General features: G+C 36.0%; 3 protein-coding genes across 8 annotated transcripts in view; 2 read left to right on the top strand and 1 right to left on the bottom strand.

The window, feature by feature from the left end:
- The window catches only part of LOC120626381 (anillin), an 80784-nt gene extending 78755 nt beyond the window's left edge, over positions 1-2029 (bottom strand). For all 5 annotated transcript variants that reach the window (XM_039893893.1, XM_039893909.1, XM_039893901.1 and 2 more), the window contains exons 1-2: positions 1864-2029; positions 1296-1767 (exon numbers count right to left, since the gene is read on the bottom strand). In XM_039893893.1, the coding sequence (XP_039749827.1) occupies positions 1296-1767; positions 1864-1881 (490 nt within the window). In that variant the 5' untranslated portion in view covers positions 1882-2029. The remainder of the gene's footprint in view (positions 1-1295; positions 1768-1863) is intronic.
- A 2566-nt stretch (positions 2030-4595) lies between these two features.
- Positions 4596-12832, top strand: LOC120624716. Of its 2 annotated transcripts, none has more exons than XM_039891410.1 (4): positions 4596-4719; positions 10220-10282; positions 11268-11432; positions 12041-12832. In XM_039891410.1, the coding sequence occupies exons 1-4, from the start codon at positions 4716-4718 to the stop codon at positions 12139-12141; spliced, it is 333 nt and encodes a 110-aa protein (XP_039747344.1). In that variant the 5' UTR covers positions 4596-4715; the 3' UTR covers positions 12142-12832. The 2 variants fall into 2 exon arrangements, with proteins under 2 accessions (XP_039747344.1, XP_039747337.1); XM_039891403.1 differs by having other exon boundaries at positions 11265-11432.
- Positions 12833-13902: 1070 nt separating this feature from the next.
- LOC120624699 (protein tyrosine phosphatase domain-containing protein 1-like) overlaps positions 13903-23749 on the top strand; it is a 42060-nt gene continuing 32213 nt past the window's right edge. Inside the window, exons 1-2 of the mRNA XM_039891379.1 lie at positions 13903-14126; positions 15004-15358. Of these exons, the coding sequence (XP_039747313.1) occupies positions 15201-15358 (158 nt within the window). The 5' untranslated portion in view covers positions 13903-14126; positions 15004-15200. The remainder of the gene's footprint in view (positions 14127-15003; positions 15359-23749) is intronic.

The raw sequence follows: 23749 nt of genomic DNA, 5'->3' as shown, positions 1-23749 counted from the left end.
CTTTTAGGGAATCTCCGGACTGACCTGGCGAGTAATACTGTAAAGTTTGGTACCTTAATTTTTATTTTTATTAGTATTAGTCTTATTATGAGACTTAAATTCAAAATTTAATGATGTAATTTTTTTGTTTAAATAAAATAAACTGGCTGGGTACGCTAGTAGAATAATAATTTTAATAGCTAGAAATTATACTGTTACCCATAGCTGATAATCATTTGCTAATAACAAAAATAAACACTCAACATTTCACTTTCAAATGAATTTAAATCTAAAGTACTAACACAACTCTGGAATTCAAATGAGCTTTGTCTTAAGCCAATACAATCTTAATGGTGTTTATTATTGTATTACTAAGTAAACAACATTTGGTAAAGACTCCTCGGAACATAATATTATCAGTGATGAGTAATGTGCAAAATACAGGAAAACAAATTTATTTAGCCATTTGCACTGTTGCCTTTGTGCATGTCTCCGTAGCCTATCTGACAAGGAATATTATGAATTCTCGTGAAGAAATAGCAATTTAGATTAAATTGTATTCAAAAATAAGCAATACCTCAATTATATAAGTTCATATAGTTTATATTTGTATAAAAGTGTTATACCTACACTTGGAACAAATATATAAATTTAAAGTACATATAAAATTGGCAGATACAGCAAAATTTAAATGCATATCTTCGGTGCCAAGTAAGCAACAGTATTCGTAAGGCTGATGCCGAATAATCATATAAATGCCTTTTTATTTGCAATTACTAGAGATATACTTAATAATAAGCATGAAACCAACTTAATGGGATTATCATAATTTTTATACTTACTCATTAATTACAAAAACTTTGGCTTAAACAGAATTATTTAGCAACATTACCTAAAATTTAAGACAATATTTATGATTGTAATAAATCATTATCATTATCTTACCACCCTATCAATCAATCAATCAAAAATATTGCACACAAGAAATAAATAAAAGAGAACAAAGGTACAAGTCATTTAAAATATTGATATCCTCAGGTTTCATCTCATTAACTGAGACCCTAAATGCATCTGGGTACCAGGGGATAGGGAGGGTGGGGTACAATGCCAATTTCCTATTTCCAGGCTGGCACTGGTATTTTTATGACAGAATTAGTTCTCAATACCTAAAACCGAAACCAAACATCATCATTGTGGGTCTGTGCTCTTTCCTATGGGAAAAGGAGCCCACAGGCTGAGGATGATGAGGATGATGATGATGATGACTCTGAGAGACACTCGTAGATGATGCCATAAGGTTGAAAATACAAACTTACCATCAATTTCTTGAATAACAACATTATTTTCACATTCACTTGGGTTGTAAACGATGCTGATTGGTGCATCTCTCTCCTCCACCTGCACCTCAATCTGAATATCATTTCTATGGGAAATATTGATCTCCACAGACACATCAGAGTTGCGACGGTTCAAACTGCTTTTGGGACTTTTAAACTCCTTCTTTGTCACTATAACATCATTTTTCCGTTGCTGCGATAAGACTTGGTCGGACTTTTGAATAACCTGTTTGATTATAGGTGCATCACAGTTTGTAAGTTCTCTCGTTGACCTTTTGGGGGATGGTATGGATTCCCTCGAGGTTTTGATAGGCGATTTGACCGGTGATGCGTGATTTTTAACGATGCTTATATTTTCGGCTAAAGGCTTGCGTTTAGGCACAGCTTGTCCCGAGTTGGCGAGTTTCTGATCAATTTTCTCCTGCCTAGCCCGCGCTCTTTCTAACATACGCTGTAATACACCAATAACGATTCATTGAAATGATAAAAATTAAAATTATTACGTACGGCGGCCGTTACTCGTTTCAATACAAAAAGCCGGACCTACCTGAGTAAATGGATCCATGTTTTAATAGGATTAGAAACTAAACACACAAATTCATTCAAACACCATAACGCTGTAGTGTTAATTTAATAAGTAATTGTTCAAAGATAAAATATAAATTTAGACAAATTCGCAATTTATAAACACAAAAATACTTTCACTCGCCGTTAGGTGTTTGACTATTTGACATTTGACAACAAACCGAAATATTTGAATGAACCATAGAGCTTATAGAGTGTCTAGTCTATGGTTAGAGAGTGACGTTTTAACAAAGACAACTTAGGCTCGGACTACACAAAACCGGTAATAACTACTCTGGCACGGTAACAATCACAAGTTCTAAAAATGAGAGCTTTACTATTTTCGTCAGTGGCAATTCAAAAATATGGAGGGTAGAGGTAAGGAGGATCATCTGTGTATATGAAAAAGTGTCGTCAAAATGTATTAAATTAGGAAGGCGCCACATTTGCATTAAGGTAACTCTTAAAAGAAGCGCCAAATATAAATATTGTTAGAGTAGGCTTGAAAAATAAACAAGGAAGTAAGGTTATATTTACCACAATATTTTGTACAACGTAAGTTGTTGAAATTCTCAATAATTAACTACTTTAGTCGATAATGACATTAAATTTTTTAACTCGGCATACTTCAATTCATCTACGATTGCTACATTCATACCATACCCTGTGCATCCACCAGCGCCATTGTGGAGGATTTTTGAACTGTTATTTAGCGCATACAACTGGACACTTTTTCAACTTTTCTCCCATATAAGATGACTCTCCTTACCTCTACCCTCCATATTCAAAAAGAAGTTTTGGAGCACTACAGAAGCACAGTGTCAGCACTATGGTAAGTATCGACCTAATGTAGTGTTTGTATCCTCATCGGTATTGATTGTTGTAACCGCGTGACCATTTTAAAATAGACTACAAACTCAATCATATTGAATAAGTGTTCCAGAATGACCTTCAAAAACACTTTAGTAGGTATGCCAAAAGATGCATTCAATTTTAAAGGCCGTTAATCTTCTTCCAGAAAGCCACTCTGCCAGGCCATATGAAAGCTACAAATCACTAAGCGGGCAATAAAGATAGCTTTTCATGAAATATCAAATCCCCAGATATCAAATCAGAAATTAGAAAATCCATGAAAGAACTAAAGTTACCGTCAAAGCTAAAGCAGAAATGGATGTGGTAATAGGTGGGTACGGGGTGGACACTGGACACACGAATAAATCATTTATTCAATGTTAAATGACTTTAGGGTATTGATTATTTATTCACAGAAATTGCGGGTCGCGGGTCGCGGGTTTGATTTCTGGAGCATTAAATTTCTAAACTTTTACTGGTCTGGCCTAATTACCTCCTACCGACAAAGATGAGCCACCAACCGTTCGCCTATATCTAAACAGAGCAAAACTTCGCACATTATGTGAGGGGCACGTCTTGCAAATGCCGCCGTGTCCAGCAACCTAAGGTGATAAGCCTAATTATCATCCACCCATTACTGGCCCACTACAAGGAAGGGGTCTGCTCTCACCATGAGAAGGGGTTAAGGCTGTAGTCCACTGGCCACACGCTGGCCCCGTGCGGATTTGTGGACTTCAGACCTTTGAGAACATTATGGAGAACTTTCTGGCGTGCAGGATTCCTCACGATGTTTTCGTGCAAGTGCAGCAAGTGATATTTAAATTGCTCAAAACGCACATAACTTACAAACGGTGCGTGCTCGGATTCTGGCTGGGCTATCATCGCTTCATATCCTGTTCAGCTTCATGTGCCTGCAATTCCACCTTGCCTGGCTTGGGCACAGCAATGCAGCTTTGTCACGGATGTAAGCATGGCGGTAGCTTCCCTGGACAAGCTCTGTCACGAAAAGCTACTAGTTACCTACTCGAATTATATTTGAAAAGCCGACTACGCCGTACCGTGTTCGCAAAAATATTCGTTATGTGTGCGGACAAAAAACACGCCTATCCACACTGTATCCAAACTACGTGGCCATCCAAATGCCGACTTTGCCAAATAAGTATCAAATGAGATGTCGAATGTATGCAGTTTTATTATTGACGGCAGACTGGCGCAGTGGGCAGCGACCCTGCTTTCTGAGTCCTAGGCCGTGGGTTCGATTCCCACAACTGGAAAATGTTTGTGTGATGAACATGATTGTTTTTCAGTGTCTGGGTGTCTATCTGTATATTATAAGTATTTATATGTACCTATTATATTCATAAAAATATTCAACAGCTATCTTAGTACCCATAACACAAGCTACGCTTACTTTGGGGCTAGATGGCGATGTGTGTATTGTCGTAATATATTTATTTATATTTATTTATTTATCCGTGGGGAGTTTTGGCTATGACTTTTACCACCTTATAAACGGCAAAGAAGTGCCGCTTAGCTATTTAGCATTTAGGGCTTCATGTTATAACTCATACCCGTAATCGGTTTCCAAGCGAACCGATTACGGGTATGAGATATGGCTATAATCCCTAACAAGCCCGCTACCATCTTAGACTGCATCATCACTTACCACTAGGTGAGATTGTGAGATTGTAATCAAGGGCCTACTTGTAGCGGAATAAAAAAACACTATTCGTAGAATGAAGCAAATGTAGATTACATAATACACCCTACCCACTTCGCCATAACGAATAGTGCATAACGCAGTGTGTTACCACCTTTAGCTATAAATTAATACGAACATGGGTACAGGTACAAGATCATTGCCCAGATAAAACCAGTACCACTAGATCCATATTAACATACGAAATACCTAACAGTATAGAGTCGGCAGCCATTTGGAGTGCATGTACCAAGTATTGCATCGACATATAAATAATACTAAAAATGGGTAAGTTTATTTCTTCCCCTAATTTTAATAACAAAAATTTAAATATTGATACTAACCCTGATACCACGTTGTATTGAAAGTTTTTGTGTTATTTGTGTAATAGTAAAAAAATCGATCTCTCTTTAAATAAATACTAAAAAGGAAAAAAATACGAAAGTAAAAAATCTGCTGTTTGTAAATAGATACATTTATTTTTTCTATTTTCTTTTTCTGATCGGAGAAAAGCTTTATGGACAATTTTTTGTTTTTGCTATCAGAAATAGATATGAATGCGATGTGAATGATGAGAACACGAATCTGTTAAAAAAAATACCCAAATTACAATATCAATTAGAGATATAAATACGCAGTAAAATAAAATTAATGTCTTCAAATTACTTTGAACCAACTCTTTTTTGACAGATTGATGTACATAATTATTATGTTAGGCCATGTTACTTTATTTACTAACATCACAAACAAACACGCTGTCGCATTTATAATATTAGTAGATATGGACGTTGTGTATCGATAGGTAGGTACTTGTTAGATAAAATCTTTTATTATTGCGATATTTTACCAGCAATCTTTCGCACTGGCCGGATGAGATCAAGGATTCTAAAAGTGACAGGTAAAATTTAACGGCACCGTTTTATTCAGACGATCAGACTTATCTTATACCTACTGCCGTTCTAATAAAAAAGGCAATTTCACGTGAGCCAGATGCATGGGCAGGAGAAAATTATCTCCCCGGGGATAAGATAAAAATTTATCTTCTCCCACAGCTTTATTAATTCTCAGAGCACTGGCGCACAAGTGGAAATAATATCGAAATAATAATATTGGTTTTTTCCTAAATCCGGGACAGTAGATTTTATATTGACCATTATATAAGTACATTTATTAAATACTTATAAGATGTGAAGTACGGATTTGGTTGTATAATATTTATATTTACTTTACTTATTCATATTCCTACCTATGATAAATGAAAGTAAATAAATAAATTCATAGAAAAATAATAGATATGCGTAGTAATAAACGGGGGTAAACTTCTAATATTCCATGTTCCCGTTAGCAGTTGGACACGTTATTTATATACCTTGTCCCGGAATATAATCGGGGGATATAATTTTTGTTTCCTGCCTGCAGTTTGCTAAAACCGAGATTCTAACTTGTCCTGCATCTGCAAAAGGATCTCTATCGATTCTACATTACTTGTTGTTTTTTTAGTTTTCTTTCCATTTCCTATTTTCCAAAATAAGGAGTAGGTACCTAAAATTCGTAGGTAGAGCACCTTTTGCAAATTCAGGACAAATCTGAGACTTTACAGCTCCGTTCCGGAGCAGAGATTGTACAGCTCCTAAGACGTTATTGGTCTGCAACTTCTCTTATTCTGGTTTTATCACTTCTTTCGATACAAAAAAAAAATAACTCTTAAATATATCGTACGTAGTGCGTACGTGTGTGGAGGCTTCGGCCGACCCTACCGACAAATAAGTGCCGCTAAGCAATTTAGCGTCCGGCCCTATGTCGCGTAGAAACCGATTAGGGGTATAGTTTAAATATACTCCCTGACAGGTTAGCCCGCTACTATCTTAAACTGCATCTTCACTTACCATCAGGTGAGATTGCAGTCAACGGGTAACTTGTTGTGGAATTTAGAAAAAGCTGATTTGGAACAGTTACGGGATTCAAGTATCCATTCCAATAGACTACAAACAAATATAGCTTTAGGTTGGCGTACGAAGTTATGACCATCCCCTTACAATTATGTAAACATATATGTATGAACGCTTCATAAGTGCCTGTGATAGGCCTACATGAATAAAGAACTTTTGAATTTAAATTTGAATTTATAAAGGAAATTGGGCAACCCTACCCGCAACACAAGAAATCAGACATCACTCGCAAAATTACCTATCTTCAACCTTGACATTAAAAGCAGATTACTAAATTTAAATTAATATATCCGGTTGGATTGTACGAAATGGGAGACATCTTGCTCTTCGAGCGTAGCTACGCGCCTAGTACTATTTGTAATTTGAAATATGTGTTTAGATGATGATCATGTTGCGAGCGCTGAGGTTTTCAACGTGATGTCCTGGGTTCAATCCCCGGTAGGACAATTTAGGAATATACAATTTCTAAATATCCTCTGGTCTCGTCTGGTGGAAAGCTTCGGCAGTGCATAGTTGCCTACCTACCGACAAAAGACGCGTCGCTACGTACGCGTCGTTCCGGTACGTTGTTGCGTAAAAACCGATTAGGGGTGTGGGTTTAATATACCCGCCATAGCATCACCAGGTGAGATAGCAATCAAGGGCTAACTTGTAATGGAATAAACAAAAATCTAATTTGTTTCCACATTACCACCGCCTCCAGTCTTTTATAGGCCTGACTTATATAAGTGTAATACAAAGAATAAAATACAAATCCAAAAAAGGATCGAAGTATATGAATCTACTATTGAATCCGATCGTATTTAATGTAGTTTTACGTATTATCTTTGCACGTATCATAACGTCTTATTGGTTTATTCAAATAAGGAAAACCAACCGGTCAAGGCCCCAAGTTCACTTACAGGAAAAATATTGTTTTTATAATAAATACCTATACTTATTGCAATGTATACATTATTATCCTTCGTTATGTCTGAGTTGTCACGCAAATAATACGACATTACTGCCATTCTTAGTCATATTATTCCCTTTAGCCACTTAAGGGGATGCGTCATGGCGTAAAATAGTTTATTGCGGTCAAAGAGCATGTATGAAAAACAAATTGTATTATACTCTTACAGTATATGTACATAAACATATAGCTACATTGATAAACACGATGTTGTGCCGATCCCACTTCTGTTAAAAGCAGAAAAGTTTATATGCGAGATTTAACCCTTAATGTTAGTACCTAATATTTTAAGTTTATTTAAACTTGACTAAAAATAAAATATGTATAAGTTGAAGAACCGAAAAAAGTTAAATCTGATACTTATTAGTTTTTTAAATCGAGTCGTTAGCAGTTTAGTTTATGGGGTATACAACCAACTTAAAATAGCCCAATAGCTGTTTTACCATATTTGTATATATTTGTGTAAGAAAAAACATTTATTAATAATCATGCTTTTAATCAAGTTTTTATCGATTTCGAGAGCATTCCACAATAACCTTTTATTTATAACTGGAACTTTTATTTATAATTTTTTATTTTTTTAAAACTGGAACAGTAGGTACACAACATAATGTGCGCGATTTGCCAGGGCCTGCCCCGGCCTTCGACATTAGGTACATTGCAATTTATAATATACTCATTCCAAATAATTATTTTATTTTATTGATTTATTTCATTGTTACAATATGAACCACGTCCAAAGTAAAGATTTTATAATTATAACTATACCTAAGCATGGACGGACGGACAAACATGACGACAACCAGAACGGATTGTCCACGGAACCCTATATAAATAAGCAAATAGGCATTTGACGTGTTGGCCCAGTAAGCATAATTACCTTCATTATTTTGTCCTAAATACTACGATACCTATATATATTTACAATACTTATTATAGGTATTTGTGTGAGCTAAATCACAATAATTAATAGTGTCAAGCTCAAGCGATAGAGGATGTCCGAAAACTTAATAGCTGTGGGTGAACGCCCTAAATCCTCATGCACAAAATATTTTCGTAGTTATAATATTAGTAACTAGTTAAGCCAAGAAAACATTATCTTACTTATTTCTACTGATTGGAAATTTCTTATTTTATCAATAAAATGTAACAAATCTTAAACATATAAAAAGTTCTTATTGCTAACGTAAACTTATATATTTTTTGTTCTTGCTAACACACCCCTGTAAACATACACAATAATGAATAATTTAAAATTATATATCAATAACTAAAACTTAGCTTATCACCTACGTAAAAATAAACGTAACCCTATTTTACCTTAAATAAACGTGCTAAATCGCAAGCACATTATGCACACCATTTTCAAATAAATTACACAATACTTATAACTTCTACTATTGGATATCTCACATAATACTTATGCGAAGCTATATAGTTTTTTTATTTTTATTTAACACTATGCGTGTGAACATAAAATAATAATTGCAGATTACGTATTGAAATTTATATGGCGTATACCAATTTTCTAACTCCAGGCTGCTGCTCCAGGCTCTACTGATTTTTATTTTATTTATTTTAACTTAGGAAAACCAAATAGTATACCGTGGCCTTGTGGAGGCATGACGGCATAAGAGAGCGTCACTCTGTTTACCGTGACGGCATATGGGTCAATTTTAATGCCAAGGCGCTAATAGATGTTTCAAATGAAGTAGTAGCAAAATCGATTTCGAGAGCATTGCACAATAACCTTTGATAACTGGAACAGATAATGTGAGCGATTTGCCAGGGCCTGCCCCGGCCTTCGACATTAGGTACATTGCAATTTATTAAACTCATTCCGTAGTTAATTATTTTACTAGCAGACCCGTGCAACTTCGTCTGCACCAAAACGGTTATTACCGGAGAACACAAATAAAATGACATTTTCTAAAAATGAATCCTAGCTAGATCGATTTATTGCCCCCGAAACCCCTGTACCTATACTAAATTTCATGAAAGTCGTTGGAGCCGATTCCGAGATTCTAATTATATATATACAAGAATTGCTCGTTTAAAGATATAAGATATAAGAGATAAGATATAAGAGATAAGATATAAGAGATAAGATATAATAGAAGATTTAATTGATTTATGTTACAATATTCATAGAAATTGAGCAGTCTACGAGTTACAAATTATGTCTGGTGCCATTACAACAATGGATTATATTATCATTATTATCTGCCGTGAAAAAACCTATCTATTTGTGTAAAAAAATCAAAAACATTTTTCAACAACAGAACACCCTAAAGATTACGCCGCATAGCGGTCTAATTGTTTTTATATACCCTGTGGGCCTGTTATGAGTTTATGAAAGGGTTTTTCTAAAATAATATTATGTAAAGCTTAGTTATTAAAAAATGTTTATCGTTTTTTTACATAAATAAAACAATTATAAATGTAAGCTAGGATAATTTCTGACAAGTATAGTACATTTTAACTATTCAAAGTTGTGTGCGTTTAAAATATCACTTGCTTCAACGGTGAAGGAAAACATCGCGAGGAAACCTGCAGGCCTGAGAGTTCTCCATAATGTTCTCAAAGGTGTGTGAAGTCCCCCAATCCGCACTGGGCCAGCGTGGTGGACTACGGCCTTAACCCCTTCTCGTTGTGGGAGGAAACCAGTGCCCTGTACTGGGCCCTTAATGGGTTAATATTCTTAAAAAAAGAAAATCCATCTTGGAGGTCCGCCATGTTGGCTTTTGTATGACGTCACGTAGCTACGATACAATTCATTAAAATCAATCATATAGGTATACCATATTAATATGAACTGCCTACTCACATACAAAATTGTAAGTATTAAAGGATTTAAAAATAAATATTTTATTATGTTTATTTTCAGGTTCCATGACGATAGTGTTGAGTGTTTTCGCAGTTATATTCTTCATAGGCTACACAGAAGCTGGTGAGTTTCTCAATGCTCTCTTTTCTGGTAACTGTAGCAGTAGCACTTTTTGTTACAGAGCTTGTCCGGACATACTACCACCGTGATTATTGCTGTCGTAAAGCATTACTGCGTTCTGGTCTGACAAGCGTGGGTTGCGGTGTATTTATAGGTACATATGGCTTTATACTTACGCCCCTGGTTGATGGGCACGGGGGATAAGTTTCCAACGAGTCACACCCAAGGTTGTAACCATAATAAACAAGACAGTTGCAACTAGAAACAGGTGTGACTTGATGGGAATCGATAATTCCCCAAGAGTCACACTTATATATTAGTGATGTGATGTGATAGGTGATGATAGGTAAATTAGTCGGGTTTTTCCATGTATCCCCATCGATAATTTCTATCATAAGTTGTGCGTTTATGGCGTAACACTCAAGGGAGTAACCATAATAAAGGTTTATGGCGGAACTATGAAATAGTTGTTCAATTTTCATAGGTGCTAATTAAACGAGGAGAAGGCGTTCTCGTTCCTTGCATGGCTTGTAACGTGTTGCTCTGTTTATAGGCGATGACTTCTTACCGTTAAGTGGGCCATCCAGTTGACCATCCCTTTTTAACACTATAAAAAAAGTGGAGAGAACTTATCTGTAGAGATACCTGACTTCCTGCGAAAGAGAACAGGACCGCAAGGTTCTGTTCTTTAGCTTATCAATTACGATTGACTCTTTATTCTGGCGTCATTTTTTGTTTCAAGAGCTTGAAAATGCGTTGCATAGGCATCCTACACTTATTTATACTATTCTCCTTTTCACGGGTCTTACAGCAGTCTGCGATCTTGACATATTTCGATAATAATTTCAGCATACATTTTCTTTTGCCGTGATTTAGCAGGTGGACACGTTAGTTTTATCCCTTTACAAGTGGATATAATCGGAGATATAACTTTTGTGCTAGCCGTGTTGTTAAAAGTATATTAACACAAAATGGCTCTTTTCAGCAGGCAGTTGTCCACTGGCCTCGAAGGTGTACGGGTGTTCTCCGAAATGCCAGCAGGCCTACGACTGCTCCCACGGCAAGCAGTGCTGTCCCAACAGCTGTAACTCCAAGTCCTGCGTAGACGTTGCTGCGTACGGCGGAGGAAATAATGGCAAAGATAAGCAACAATGTAAGTTCATAAAACCGGAAATTACAAGACAAGACAGCTCAAGCCTTGAGTAGACTTAAATTTTGAAGTGCAACTATTGCATCTATACTATTTATTAGAAAACTAAAAAAAATATGAAAAAGCATATAAATGTAATATTGTAGACCCACTAATAAAACTAGCCCTCGACTTTGTCAGGGTTTCTTTTATTCTGATAGAGCTCTTCCTAAAAACATCCGGGAATTATAACTTATGCGGTATTTAAAAAAAAAAGACGGCTACCTATGCACTGCTTCACAACTTCAGATTGGTCCCATAGAAACTGCAAAAACTGCAAAAAAAACTGGGCTGAGTCGTCGATCTCTGGGGTACTCTCATGGCGACCTTTTGCCCTCGCCCCATCGCTGTTACAACCCATAAGGTGGTTCTGCTACTGTCCTTCTGCAAAATGATTCAGTAGTTAGGTTTTTATTTAAAATAACTGTATAAAATATATGTACAAGAAAACGAAAGTGCGTATTTTGAATCAAAAAATCTAAATTACGTGCACATCTAAGATCAATTGCATTAATACCAACAACGAAGTCGGATATAATTTAGTTTAAATCCAATTATCATTTCGATTACAGCCGGTGGCGCAGGGATCTACTGCGGCAACCAGAAGTGCAGTCCATTTGAAGTGTGCAAAATGGACCCTGCTACCAGGAGAATGAAGTGCTCCCGAGCTTAGATCTAAATAACACCTAATAAAACCTGCTGCCCGATTCAGTAACTTCCACAACAGGTTGTGAACCGTCCGGTGAAACATGTGTTCTAAAACGACACAAAAAAATTTATACAAATAATCTTTACTTTTAAATATGTAGTGTTGTTTAATATTAAATTAGTAGTAGTAAGCTATTTGTGATAGAGCTGGTCCTCACTCAGCTGGAAGTACTCATTTTTACTGCCGCATTGTTGCAATGCTGGGTTCCGGTCTGAAGGGTGTGTAAACGGTGTAGTTACAGGCCCATGAGGCTTAACACCAACGCCTCAGGTTGACTGAACCAGGGCATGCTAGACCTGTTCTTTGCAGGTCCTAGTCCGAAGTGTTGTTCTATTTATAGTGACTCTAAAGATAACGCTCTCTAAAGCTACGTGCACACTTTGATTTCAAAAGTAAACATGCATAAATATATATTACTATATTATAGATACGTAATATATTGCAAATGATACAATATTCAATGTATAAAAATCCTGCTTTTCGCGGAATATATGCAGAAGGTCGGGCTTAAACGAATTCTCGTCAATTCTGTAACAGTTAAGTACTTTGTATCTAATCGTGCATTTGTGCCAATTACTTTTATAGCGACAAGATGTACCGACGTTAATTTTTTATTAGTATTTTCTTAAGATAATAAAGAAATAAAATATTTAAAAATAAATATTTAATTATTGATTTTCTCTATTAAAACATTACGTAAAAGTATTTAATACATATTTTCGTCTGTGGTTATCAACATCTAAACTTATCTGGCTAGATCTTTCCTCTCCATCTGAACCACAGTAAACTACCATTTCACTTTTCAGTTGTCACCTAACTGAGTCAAGGCCATTCATTTCCGTCTTCGAATATAAACGATGTATCGCTCGCAAAGGTTAAGCACCCTTAATCATAAAGCTAGTCTACACTGATAGAAATATGCACATAGAGTACATATAGTGCACAAATGTTGGTGCAAACACAGTTGCACTATCTATTCTCTCACTCTCATAAGCAGATGGGACGGCAGCTCCGCCAAGACCGCTAGAAGATCAGACGCAGGACCGAAAGCTTAAGGTGCTCTTTGAGGCACAGGAGTTAATCTTACAATAATTGTTGTAGTATAAAGGTTGTAGAAATTATAAATATCTACAGATTCTCCTGGTTTTCGCGGAATAAAGCAAATTAATCTTAATGTTCAAAGTATATCGTGGAATTACGCAAAGTAACGCCTGCTACCATCCAATATTTAAACCCAATAGCCAACCAACCGGGAGGCCCAACCGGGAGTTAATCTTCTCCTATTCCATGTTGCCGTACTTTGGCAGGTGGACATTTTAATTTCATCCCTAATATTTATCTCCTGTCTATTCTAGAAGTTAAGTTATCAATTTACAAGCACGGTAAGTTAAAAACTTAATTAACTTCTTTATTTCTTCTGATTCTTCTTCTGAACTTCTGATTCTAATGCTGTGGGTTCGATTCTCTCAAATGGAGAATGTTTGTGTGATGAACATGCAAAGTTTTCAGTGGTGTTTATTTACATATTATTCATAAATACTTATTAATAATTTATCGTAGTACCTACCCAAAACACAAGCTGCGCTTACTTTGGGGCTAGATGGCGTTGTGTGTATTGTCGTAACATATTTATTTAATATTTATGCTAAGAAAATAGCTAGCTTTGACTGTTTCAATAGTGTACACCAACCTTAACGTTCTTAGTTCCTGGGTTGTATAGTCGATATTTCTTTTAAGTTGGCGACTTACTTGGCAGTTGCGAGTCCACTCTCGTGGCCACCGCAAGCTGTTTACGCTACAGCCAAGCCTAACATCGCGTGCCAAGTAATAAATGAGCTTGTGTAAACAGAAAAACATTTTAAAGCATGTAAGAAACAAGGGACATAAAGTAGTGCGAAGGTTGTGAATGTGATTATCCTTAAGTTTTCTCGTTGATATTCCTTTATCGCGTAGGTAAACATTTTTTAACCGCGATAACTTCTTTAGTTGACTTCTGGTAATTACAAACGAGTGCCTGAAAACAATTTTTCGTAAACACCTTATTAGCCTGCATGAGAATTGGCACTGAGAATCTTTTTTTCTTCAAGCCTATTTTTAAAGTTTATATTTTTGGTAGCTTTTCGCCAAATTACTTACCAGTGTAAACATGGATGGTAAACCTTATCCAGTAAAACCTTTTTTAATACCACTTACCTTCAATCCCACCTGGTGGCAGTCTATGGTAAAGGATCCTATCCTGAGGGGGTAAGGCTGTTATATTAAACGCATACACCTGACCGGTTTGTACGCGCCATCGTATCACTCGGAGACAATTCTTTTTCCCAGCCACGAAAAATGCCACGAATCAGACCAGACCACATTAAAGCCAGCGTAACCTAAACCTCGTGAAAACCGAACAGGGTTAGACATATTGGGTGTTTTATAACGGACATGCCAAGAATAGCCCCCTACCATCTAAGCTGCATAATCACTTACAATCAAGTAAGATTCCAGGCAAGGGCTAACGTGCAGTAAGAAAAAAAAAGAATGTTGTTAAAAAAAACAAACAAATTGTTAATGTGTCAGGCTCTGGAATTCCCTCCCTGCTGACTGATACGTCACGTCACGTCTGATACGTCAGACTCAATCTTTGTTTGAACGTTGGGAAAACTTTTTCTTATCTATGTAACATTATAGTACTTAGTTTACTGTATAAGTATGTATATACTTAGACAGTATAAACATATATAATATGTGTTTGGTGTTAAAATTTATGAGTAAGTAGTTTACTTTTATTTTTTATTTTAAAAATAAACCAACCCGTCCCTTGTTTTCCTTACGCCAAAGGTAGTCCGGAAGAGATCGCTTTAGCGATAAGACAGCCTTTGCACGCCTCAATGTCTAGATAACAATTATTTTGTGTCTATCTTATTACTTTGCATTAAATGAGTGTGCCAACAAACTCTCTGAAAGGAAAGCTTTTTATAATCGTTAAATAGAGACTTGCAAAGTATAAACAGTTAAAAAAATAGCAATGTGATAAGATGAACGGCACAACTCAACAAAGTGACACCTCGGAGGAAGCGGACAGTGAGAGGTGCTGCACGTTTTGGGAGAGGCTGTGGTGCGCCCGTGCCACCAGAGCTTGTAGACGACGCTTCGGTAGAGTGGCTCCCGAAACTGGATTCAGCGGCAAAACTAGGTATCTATAATCCATAATCTATACATCAGCTTTGCTACTACTAAACAGCGTACAAACGTAGGCGTTCTCCATTATTTAGAAATATATTATGTGCCCTGCGGTTTTGGCCGCGTAAATTACGTACGCAGCGTACTGCTGCGTAGTATACGCCGAACTCAATAAATCGGATACAAAACGTTAAGTTTTTTAAATAATACTGGAAGTAGGTACCAATGATATTCACTTTTTCGCGATTGAAAATCTTGTTAAGTTTCATTAGAATTCATTCATTTCATTGTAGTTGCCGATTCAGACACGCAGATAGACAGACAGACAGACACAGCCAAAAGTACAATTTTTTTCATTTTTGATATAGCCAAAACTATTTTTTTTTATTTCACAAAAATATCTTTTTAAATATCTTCAATGTACAGAATTCATTCATGTACGTTATGGTTTCAGTATAAATATAGATAACACAATTATATAACGAGAGCTTTAATAATATAGATATAAAGTATCTAAATACTTGGACCTTGCTCACGAGATTAAGTACGTTACGGAAAATCAATTGCAGTAGTAGGGAGTAGCAGAGAACGGATTTATTCTATTTTAAATTTAATTTATTTCAACGAGGGCTAGTACAAGCAATTTTAAAACGTCTAGTCTGTTTCTTTGACTCTACCACCGGTACAAGAGGCTCATTCAACTGAGAAAAAGCCGAAAAGAAATTCAACTGTTTTTTCTTTTGACGGGTTGCTTCCAACAGTGGCGTGCACTTCATGCATGCACAAAAGCACTGCCTACTCTAAAATTAATATATAACAATATAGAAGGAGAATTTTTGCCCTTTGTATGCAATAGACCTGCTGAATGCATACCCTGATATGGAACCCGGTGCGTGCAACTGGCTTCCAAGCAGGCTTTTCTTTAAGGAATTTTATCAATGGTACAGTAGGTGAGTTCGCTGTTATAAATGTGTTTTGGTTGTTAAAACCAATTCGTAAGTCCAAAGTAACTAGAGTTCTTACTAACCTAAAAAAAATATTAGTCCAAAATTACCTTAGTAACTTTGACTTCATCTTGGAATCATGTTATTGGCCGGAATTAGCCTGCAAAAATATGAAGCGTTTGAGGATGACGCAATTAAGTTTATTGTTCAAATTAATACTCCTAGTAGGTACCTACCTACTTACTTATTTCACAACACGCAATGTGACATATTAAAATTACTGCCCATTGGCCTCCATTATGGCCGTAAGCACAAATTATAGAACCTCGTCGGTGGTAGAGCTACAAATTGCTCGTTATAAAATATGGGAAATAAAAAGATAAAATCAATCCTGTGGACTTTCACATTATTTCTGTATGTGAAAGTGCAAAGCTTTTAAACAATAACACGAAATCAAATAAATAATAATAAATAAATATATATACTACGACAATACACACACCGCCATCTTGCTCAAGTAAGCGTAGCTTGTGTTATGGGTACTAAGACAACTGATGAATATTTTTATGAATAATATACATGAATACTTAGAATATACATATAAACACCCAGACACTGAAACACATTCATGCTCATCACAGGAACATTTTCCAGTTGTGGGAATCGAACCCACGGCCCTGGACTCAGAAAGCAGGGTTGCTGCAAACTGCGCCAATCGGCCGTCTAAAAAACAATCTATCCACGGATACACGTCTGAAAAACTATTAACCACTGACTACGTTCTGACCCGGTTGTCATTCAGTCTAAGATTGTAGGGGGCTAACATGTTTGGGGAATGGCATTTATATGATATCCTTACCTAGTTACCTCAAATCGGTTTCTACACGACCTCTTACCGAAGCGCTAAATCGCTCACCACTACCTAACCACGGCTGGTTAGGTAGTGGTGAGCGATTTAGCGCTTCGGTAAGAGGTCGTGTTACTACTAAGGCTACTGGTAGTAAATAATAGAAAAAAAATCTATTTAATATTTGATTAAATAAATGTAACATTAAAAAAATTACATAAGTAAGTATTAAAATTTCGCTTGCGTCCGGTAATCTTCTAATTTGACCCGGTGCGTACGTAATGATTGCGTGATATTTACCCGCGAGTCACGCAGCCACAGGTGTAGTTGCTAGTAACAAACTAAATAGGACACGCGATCTCGAAAAATTTCGTTGCCTTTCGTAGTTAATTTTATTTCCACCGGAATTCATCCATATTTCATTATAATCTTAGAACGTATTTAACGTTCCAATAAGGAAACGTTTTATATATTTAAAGAAAATAACTTTTGTCTTTGAGTGGAAACCCATCCCCTAAAAACAAAGCAACACTACGCAGAGTATGCGAGGGGCATGTCCTACAAACTGCCGTCCTGTGTCCATCAATATGAGACGTAGGTGTTAAACCTCATGGGTCTGTAACTACACCGGCAACCATGCCCTTCAGACTGGCAGGGTGATTACGTATCTCGCCACAGGCTTGGGACAGTCGTATATCTTGCAATCACTACTGTCAAACGTCACTTTTCCATGAAATAAATAAACAAAAGTGACGTTTGACTGCAAAGTAAAAGCGAAAGAAAAAGTTGTAACATTACCTACATTCGGTAATGCTTGTTTGAAGACAAAAATATATGGGTAACATATTCGGATCGAAATCCATGAAATAGTTACCAAGGTGTAGTTTGACCACCAATCCGCACTGGACCAGCATGGTGGACTACGGTCTAAACCCTTCCTAAATCCCATTCTGGAAGGAGAATGAAAAAGAAACCTATTGTCAACAAGATTCCAAGATTCTAACCCCAGCGGTTTAGGCTGTGCGTTGATATCTCAGTCAGTCAGAACTTTGAATTTTATTTACAGCGTTAAATAATAAAATCCAAAAAAAGTCTCTGCCTTGTAATTCCTATCATTAAAACTAACAACTTTAGTTCTACGACTTTTTAAAATTCAGTATCATGTAGTACTACTAGGAGTCAAGAGTGCGAGTAAATAAATTTCATACAAAATTGGTACTTCTGTATAGTGATATAACACTGTGAAAACCAAATGTGTTTCTCCACGTCACTGTTCGCGCGCTGTTGCCGATGTCACATTACAGAGTAGTAATAGTTAGTAGAGTATCTATGTAAAATATTTTATATATCACAAGATATCGAATTAAATTCTTATTCGTAATTTTTCTATACGTTTATGTGGTGTACAATAAAAGTGTATTCATTCATTCATTAATTAAAAAGAAAACAAAGGATGTTAGTTTAAATGCAAACAACTGCAGGCCGAGAGTTTTTTGTTACTTATCATTTACCATATATATAGATACAACAGAGTTTAGAGCCTTTTCCTACTCTTGAAGTCGTTTAAAAAGGGAGATAGATCGAAAATAGACAATCAAATATAAAAAGAGTAACTTAAAGGCTTTCTACTTTCGACTTGAATATAATTCGATAGTTTCCATGGTCGATACCGAATAGCTGCGTGGCATTTACCTCCCTAGCTGACACCTTATTTATACCTAACCGTTGCCCGCGACTTTTGTTTTAGTTTTTTAAAGCGTCCAGTAGGAACAGTTTATTTGAGAGTTGTGTTGCAGTAACAGCAGCAAAAAATAGTTTATCGTGCTGAATAAGCAATTTTAACTGGAGTCAGTAAATGGATTCGACTTTGAAGAAGAATTTAGTGTACGTCGGTTTCATCTTCTATTACTGAAAACAGATCAACAAATCCTTCTCCTTAGACGTTCACTCTTGACAGACCGGTCGTGTATGGCGAAGATACATTTTCTGTGGCTACAGCAGCCCTCGCGATGGGTCTCCACTTGTAACGGCCTTCAGCGTTTCGGGAACATTGGACTATGGAGCTTTGTGTTGCAGCTTTATCAACAAAAAGTAATCTTTACAATAAAAGACAACATCGGACTCGAAGTTGATTCAAATAAAGATACCGAGTAACAGTAGGTATCTTTATTTGAATCATCTTCGAGGCCGATGGCGATGAAAAGGCTTTCAAACTAAGTATATTCGTGCTGAATATAATTCAATTTATTTCAACGCTCGATACCTATTGCCACGTATTGCGTGGCATTTACCGCCCTTGCTGACACCTTATTTATAATTAATGTGCCCTTATTAAAAATAACGTCTTTGGAACTTATTTATCCACAACCTAGCATTTACCATGCCACAATAACCAAGCAGTGACAAAAAAAAATTGTATTATGCAGCACAGTTTCCAAACTAATTCATAATGGATTGATGTACTCAGCAAAAAAAGAAAGAAAAAACAAAAGATTAGTATTGTTTGAGTATTTTGTAACAGAGCTCGGACGGGGAAGTACTACTTCCAAATATTAGTTACTTTGCGGAATTCCATGATATACTCGTTCTATGAAAATTTAGCTTAATTTGCTATACCTACTCCATGATCCGTACGTCCTTAGTATCAAATTTCACAGTAATACTACCACCAAGCTTACTACTTATAGTTTCATCATCATCATTATCATCATATCAACCCATTACCGGCCCACTTCAGGGCACAGATCTCCTCCCTAAATGAGAAGGGGTTAAGGCCACCATAAGGGTTAGGGCCATCGCTGGCCCAGTGTGCGAATTGGCGGACTCCACACACCTTTTGAGAACATTATGGAGAACTCTCAGGCGTGCAGGTTTCCTCACAATGTTTTCCTTAACCGTTGAAGCTAGTGATATTTAAATTGCTTGAAACGCACATACCTTAGAAAAGTTAGAGGTGCGGGCTGGGGTTCGAACTCGGCCCCCAGAAGTTATGTCGAAGTCCAGTCCACTGGGCTATCACCGCTTCGACCTCTTAAGGTTATGGTAATTATATTAAACCGGTACCATATCACTAATCGGGTATGCATGCGGAAGATCGCATATAATTAAAAAATCTTTTTCCTTTAAAAGGTTTACAATTTTAGGGTAGGCAGCGCTTTTCCGCACGTTTGAAGTGCACACCACTGCTAGCTACGCGCCATCGTACCGGAACGATAAATCACTTGGCGGGACGTCTTTGTCGATTTGCTGACTAGCCACGGCCGTAGAAACAAGAAAAATTCAGAAATTCAAAATTCCCTAATTTTTAATGCCGGTGAACAATCCCGCGACATGCGAGACCGGAGCATTCACCACTGAGCCATACAGATATAGATTCGTAAAGGTCTATGGAACTATTTTCGCCCTGAATTCAATTTGAGTACAGCTCGACACGTAATACCTGCGTGGCATTTACCACCCTATCTGAAACTACATTTATAATTAATGCTCAACCCTCACAGAACTTCACAACTTAAACCGGGTCTATTTTTACATTTTGCTTGAGTAGTTAGAAAGGATTCTCTTAAGGGGGGAAAATTGGAAGTGAAGAGAAAGAGAGAAGACAGGAGAGTGAGAATTTTATTGGATAGTCGGTACAATGCGGAGTTTCCTTATTTATACTCTTTATTTGCACAAAAAAAAAATTCAAAATATGAATACAAAAAAAACACAGACAGAAGCAATACAAAAGGCGGCCTTATCGCTTCGTAGACATCTCTTCCAGGCAACCTTAGTATAAGGAAAATACATACTTATAACTACATACTAATACTTGAACTAGATTACATAAATAAAATAATAAAATAAATATAAAAAAAAAAATAATGATAAACTAATATATACTTTAACATAAATAAATAAATACATTAACAACAGTAAATACTATAACAAGTCGTCTTTAATGTAAACTATAGTGATTTTTGACAGGTTTTTTTAAATATATCAAGTGATTTAGACTGCCTTATGTCAATTGGGAGCGCATTCCACAGCAGCATTTTTGATTTACTATGCACATTATGATTAATTTGCTAAGCGAGTAAACATGTAAGCAACATACTATAAAACCAAGACAGTACTTTTAGTTCTGAAAATCGAGTTTCAGAACTAGTATTGCTTTGGTTTTAGTCTGTTACTTTAGTCGTTTACTTACCTGCCTAGTACGAGTAAAATAAATGTTATTCTAAATGACATGACATGCTCGTTTGGAGCGCAGGGGATGTTTTTTCTAATATGCGCATAGATATATAGGTAAAGATACACCAAACTATTGGATAAAACTTACGCTATTTCTTCTAACTACATTACATTGCGGTTTTCAAGAACACGAATCGTCCGTGTTTGAAGTTTATTTGTTTAATTGAGTTTCTGAACTAAAAGTAGTGTCTTGGTTTTATATATACTAAGTATGTTGCTTACATGTTGCGTAAATCATGAATTCCGCATTGTAACGACTAACCAATACAATTTTTGTTTTTCTAGGTAGTTGATTTTACCTTCCGTTGATTCTTAAGGGGGAATCTACATTGTGGTTTTACTTTTTTTGTAAACACTCCGTGCCATTTCGTACCATTGAGGATACAATTAAGAATTTTCATATGAAATAATCAAGAGCGTCCCCCATCAGAACTGCCGCCATTAGGTACAATAGGAAAGATTACTCAAAACTTTACGAAAGAGGGCGCTGTGTATTTGTTACTTGTCAATTTGCATCAGTCTAGGGTTATGCGTCTGTGTCCATCACTTAGTATGTATTAAACGAATAGAATAGAATAGAATTTTATTGTTCACTGTTTTAACATAGAAAGTCAGTTGACAAGGCCTAGAAAAATATTCAATTCAGTATACTCACAGCTGGGCGTGCAATTATAGTATTAAATAAGTATAAAATAAAAAAATCTCGTCAAAATATATATAAGTACATGATTCTTAATAATTAAAACAAAAGTGAAACAATCAAAACGAAACTAAAGCGTATTAAAATGTGTGAATTGTTTGATTTAATTTCTACTTTTGAAGCTATACTTCTTTTGGCGCGTTAGGGAAAAATGATGAGAGAAATTTTTTACGATGCGCACACCGTGACAAAAAACCGACACCCTGAAGTTAGCTATGTTTGACAGTGTACACTTTCAATTGTCAAAGTCTGCGGACTAATTCCGGTGATTTAATTGATTAAATTGTACAAAAATCTCAAATTTTAATGTTGATACAAACTTGGTTGTCTGATAATGAGTGCATTAGTATTCAAAATTTAATTTTGTTTAGTATATCCATTTCTTTAATTATGTAGAAATATTTTTTTTGCGATATTTAAATAAACTTTATTTAACTAGATAGATAATACGTTATAAAAATCCTTTAAATGTAGTGGATCCTATATTTCTACTGTTAGTGTAGTTTTTTCTACAAACGTAGAATAGGGCGAAAGATATTTTTTTAAGTATTGTGTATACTTAAAAATAAATCATGCAATGTATGATGTAGGTACACAACGATCCGGTGTGTTATGAATCGAAAAAGGTAACGAATAGTACAAATTGTAAGGAGATTGACAGTTCTATTGTAACATACATTTGGTGCCGTATAGGCGGAACTCATAAACAGTGGTATTCCCACTGTCTTACATATTTTCTTAAATATTTTCGACTCATTTCACAGAATCAAGAACATGCAGAACCTTCATTTGGCCATTATTGCATGCAGTGCATTGTGTCCAAGAAACAGTGAAACAACCCGCGCACGCTTCACTTTACACCCGCGGAATGTTGACAGCTCACAAACTTTCCCCATTTTCGCTGTTGTATAGTAAACGTTAAGAACATAAGAGATAAAATAATTGCTGACCGCCTTTTCGAGAAACACTACAACAGTGGAGTGATTTTTGATGCTTCAATTACGTATACACGGTTTCTGCATGTTGTTAATTCTGTGACTTATTTATGGGGTGGCATTTTAACGTGGGTTGACATATTTTTCAGTCGGTCCTTTAAAAATACCAACGCGTACGCGTACGCCTGTAAAATGTTACCAAAGCAGTATTATTATAATAAATCGAAGTTTACTTTTGGAATTGTAATCCTTATAATTTAGGACGTCACAATATATAATTACAATATATAATTTTATTTATATATTTATTCAAAGCACCATCAACCGAATAAATAAATAAATATACTACGACAATACACACATCGCCATCTAGCCCCAAAGTCAGCTTGTGTTATGGGTACTATGATCGCTCGAGAATATCTTTATGAATATAATACACATAAATACTTATAATATACAGATAAACAGCCAGACACTGAAAAACATTAATGTTCATCACACAAACATTTTCCAGTTTTGGGAATCGAACCCCATGGCCTTGGACTCAGAAACTATAATAGCCTAAGGCACTAGATACACATATAATTTAACATATAGGTAGCTAAAACATGCTTAATAACTTCTAATCATTCTAATATATTATTTTCGAAATAATACTCCGTTTAGTGTTTAGTTTACTCCGGTAGTAAGCCCCCAGTTCCCTATGGTAATGGATTGTCAACAAAGCCACAACTAGGCTTGACCA

This window comes from Pararge aegeria, chromosome 1 (genome assembly GCF_905163445.1).
Source record: "Pararge aegeria chromosome 1, ilParAegt1.1, whole genome shotgun sequence".
NCBI classification, from domain to species: Eukaryota; Metazoa; Arthropoda; class Insecta; order Lepidoptera; family Nymphalidae; genus Pararge; species Pararge aegeria.
This window is presented reverse-complemented; position numbering and strand designations above follow the sequence as displayed.